This window comes from Nothoprocta perdicaria, unplaced genomic scaffold (assembly GCF_003342845.1).
Source record: "Nothoprocta perdicaria isolate Ctin4 unplaced genomic scaffold, notPer1 scaffold_308, whole genome shotgun sequence".
Classification (NCBI taxonomy): domain Eukaryota; kingdom Metazoa; phylum Chordata; class Aves; order Tinamiformes; family Tinamidae; genus Nothoprocta; species Nothoprocta perdicaria.
In genome coordinates this window covers 255,596-259,256 of record NW_020455542.1, presented here as the reverse complement: position 1 = coordinate 259,256, position 3,661 = coordinate 255,596, and the positions used below count along the sequence as shown (strand labels likewise).

Genomic DNA, 3,661 nt, shown 5'->3' with positions numbered 1-3,661 from the left:
CGGCCTGTGCGGGGAGCGGGAGCCGCGTTTGCCGATCAAGGCGGCCGCTTAATCCCACTGCACGAACGCGGCTCTCCCTGTCTCTCTCCGGACCGGGGCAGGCGTTTTTTCCTGGCGTTGCGGTTACGAGGGGGTGAAGGTCCCGCCGAGGGAAGAGCGCGGCCGCGGCGGGCAGAGCAGCCAAGCGGCCGCCGGGATTGTGGCAGCGGCAGCCGTCGGGCCTTCCCGGGCCGCCCCCACCCGCGTGGAGCTGCCGCCGTGCTGAGCCGGAGCGGCCGCCCCGGGAGCCGCGGGGGTCGCGGAGCGGGAAGCGGCCTCCCCCACGGCAGGTGCCTTGGTGGCGGGGCCAGGTGAGGGCCGGGCGGACAGGCAGCGAGCGGGCCGCCCCCGAAGGGGTTAAAGGGAGGGGACGTGGGCTGTCACGCGTCATTGGGCAGATTATGTGCGGCGAACAAAAAGTGTGTGTCTGGGTGCCAGTCACTCACTGCATCGGGTCCATCTGCACGAGCCGCGCTCCCCTCGCCGCGCCGCCCGCCTCCCCGGCTCGCCCGCGCCCCGAGCACCCCGGACAGCGGCCGCGCGCCCCGCCGGCCATGGAGCGGCACTGATACAATAGGCGCCGGGGCGAGCGGAGGCAGCAGCCCAGCTTTGTGGCACTTGTCAGGGCGAGGATTATATCCCCACTCTCCCTGGTGAGTACCGCGGGCGGGGCGCCGCAGCGGGCTCCTCCGCTCCCCGGAGCCCGGGCGGGTGGGCCGCTGCCGGGGCCGGTCCCGGCAGGCGGAGCCGGGAACAAAGCCGGGAGACGGCTGTGCTGCCGCCCGGAGCCAGGCCGCCCTGCCCGAGCAGGGCGGCCACTTGCCCCCTGCCCGGCAGCAGCTCCGGCCGCGGCGCCGCCCGGCCCGGACAAAGGGCGGTCGGAGGGGGGGCGGCGGCGGGGCCGCGAGGTGCGCGGCCGTGCGGGCCCGTGCGGGCCCCGCACCCGGCGAGAGGAAAGTTTCGCTGGGGCTGCGTGGTGCCCTTGGTTTCGTTTCTCGACATAATCCTTTTGGGGAAGGGGCGCGCTGGGTCGTGCCGTAACGACAGGAGCAGCGGCGCGGTAGGGAAAGTGCCCTCCCGAACGGCCCCCGAAGCCGGGGGGTCCCGGGAGTCGCGGCCAGCTCCGGCGAGAAGAAGCGCCCGGGAATCCCAGCGACGTGTTTGTCGCCCGAAACGGCGGTACAGGCGCCCGGCGGGGCCGTGGCCAGTGCGCGTGGCGGCGGCTGCCTCCCTGCACGCCCAGGCAGATATAGATTTATTCGCGAGCAGCCCAAAAATAAATAAATTCGATGGCAGATGGGCTGGAAGGCGGCATTAAACTAATCGGGTTTGAAATGGAAAGGGCACCCTCAGCCCGGCGCCTTCCCCCGGCCTCGGCTTCCCGGAGCGCGGCGGGGGCGCGGGCGGCCGCTCCGGGGGTGCGGGCGGCCCGGGGGCGGCGGGCACGGGGCTGGCCCGCCCGCCGCTCCGGCTCTGCCGGCGCCCTTCCCGCTTCGCCTCTGCTGCCTCTCTCTCCGTGTCCAACGCGGTGGCTGCGACTCGCTCTCCTCCATAAATAAGCGTGTCGAGGTAAAAATAATTACCTCTGCTTGCTGCTTTTAATTAAAGTCTCGGAGGGAAAGTGCTGGATTATGGTAATGAGCAGACATACGTTCCCTCTTGTAGACCCGAGCGGGAGGTTAGCTGACATGCAGTCAGTGACAATGACAAGCCACTTGAAACCCATTCGCTCTGCTCTCCTGTCGCAGCCCCGAGAGCGGCCCGGGCTCCTCTTCTGGAGGGGGCCGCGGAGCTCCGGGCCGCCCGGGCCCCGGCCCCGCACCTCGGCTCGCGCGGAGGCCCAAGGGCGGCAGCGCTTTTTGTCCAGCTCCTGCCAGGCCCGCATCCGTACACCGGGATTTGCTCCCCCTCCGCCTGCATGGCCTCAGCTACCGTCGCGCTCGCAGCCGGGCTCGCTAATAAATAAATCACCTCGCCTCGCAGAGCTCCTCGTCTTCTTGATTTTCCTCAAGCCGGGGAAAGTGCTCGCCTGCCTCCGAATTCTCCTTTTTGTTGTTGTTGTTGTTTGTTTGCTTTGTTTTGTCTTTTTCCTTTATTTTGCTAATACCAACTATTTTTTACAAACGTATTTTTGCCGTGTTCTCGGCGGCTCTTGCGGCCTCGGCGGGGCGCGGGCCACCTCCCGGCGCGGCGCTTCCTTCCCGCGGCGTCGCCGCCGTTATGTAACGTGCCCGCTTTGCCTCCCCTCTCCGCCTGCAGGGATGGAGGACGCCGGCGTCCAGAGGGGGATATGGGATGGAGACGCCAAGACCGTCCAGCAGTGCTTGACTGACATTTTCACCAGCGTTTACACCACCTGCGACATTCCGGAAAATGCCATTTTCGGCCCCTGCGTGCTGAGCCACACGTCTTTGTACGACAGCATCGCCTTCATCGCCCTCAAGTCCACCGACAAGCGCACCGTGCCCTACATATTCCGGGTAAGGGATGCACCGAGCACCCCGGGGCCGCCCCGTCGGGGACCGCCCGTCGTCCTGCCCGGCTCCGCTTCGGGGAATCAGCCCCGCGAGGGGACGGGCACCACCGGAGGCCGATTCGGGGCCGTCGGCGGGGAAGCGCCGCCGCCGCATCCCTTCGGACGTCTCGGTCTCCCTCCACCCGGCTCTGTTTATTTATTTGGATGTCTTTTTGTTTTGTTTTATTTGTGTGTGATTTTTTCTTTATTTTCTTTCTTTGTTTTTGTTTTTGTTTTGTTTTGTTTTGTTTTGGGGACTTGAATTTCCTTGTAGGTGGACACGTCGGCGGCGAACGGCTCGTCGGAGGGGCTGATGTGGCTGCGGCTCGTGCAGTCGGCGCGCGAGCGGGAGGAGCAGAACCTGGAGGCCTACATCAAGAGCGGGCAGCTCTTCTACCGCTCGCTGCGGCGCATCGCCAAAGACGAGGAGCTGCTCGTGTGGTACGGCAAGGAGCTCACGGAGCTCTTGCTGCTCAGCCCCGCCCGGGCCCCCGCCCGCAGCAACGGTGGGTGCCCCCCGCCGGACGGCCCCTAACCCTCCCCGCGGCTCCCGGGCAGGGCGGCATGCGCTCGAGCGGCACAGGACGCAGGCAGCAAGAGAGGCGTGGAGGGAAGGAGGCCCTAAGGGGTGCGGGAGGAGGCACGTCGGGGATCCCGGGGCCCGCCCTTCCCCCGTGAGCCGCTCGGCGAGCCGCCCGGGGGCACGGCCGAGCTGACGGTGCCGCTGTGTGTGTGTGTGCCCGGCGCAGGCTCGCCGCCCTACGCGTGCCCCGAATGCAGCCAGCGCTTCCAGTTCGAGCTGCCCTTCGCCGCGCACCTGCGTTTCCGCTGTCCCAAGCGGCTCCACGGCGCTGACACGGGCCCCGCCGCCGAGGCCACCGGCGGCAAAGAGGGCGCCGCCAAGGAGCAGGAGGCCGGCAAGTACTGCAAGCCCAGCGGGCCGCTCCACCACCACTTCCCCGCCGACGGCAGCGGCGCCGCCACCACCAAGCCCTCTACGGACTTCCACAACTTGGCACGGGAGCTCGAGAACTCCCGCGGCGGCGGCTCGGGCGGAGCCGCCTCGCCGGGGCGGCCGGCGCCCCCCGACGGCAGCGGCGACGCGGC

The 3,661-nt window shown here is 68.3% G+C and overlaps 1 protein-coding gene across 1 annotated transcript in view; it reads left to right on the top strand.

The window, feature by feature from the left end:
- Nucleotides 1–652: 652 nt before the first annotated feature.
- Nucleotides 653–3,661, top strand: part of PRDM8 (PR/SET domain 8) — a 4,051-nt gene continuing 1,042 nt past the window's right edge. Inside the window, exons 1-4 of the mRNA XM_026042562.1 lie at nucleotides 653–692; nucleotides 2,299–2,519; nucleotides 2,829–3,060; nucleotides 3,304–3,659. Of these exons, the coding sequence (XP_025898347.1) occupies nucleotides 2,301–2,519; nucleotides 2,829–3,060; nucleotides 3,304–3,659 (807 nt within the window). The 5' untranslated portion in view covers nucleotides 653–692; nucleotides 2,299–2,300. The remainder of the gene's footprint in view (nucleotides 693–2,298; nucleotides 2,520–2,828; nucleotides 3,061–3,303; nucleotides 3,660–3,661) is intronic.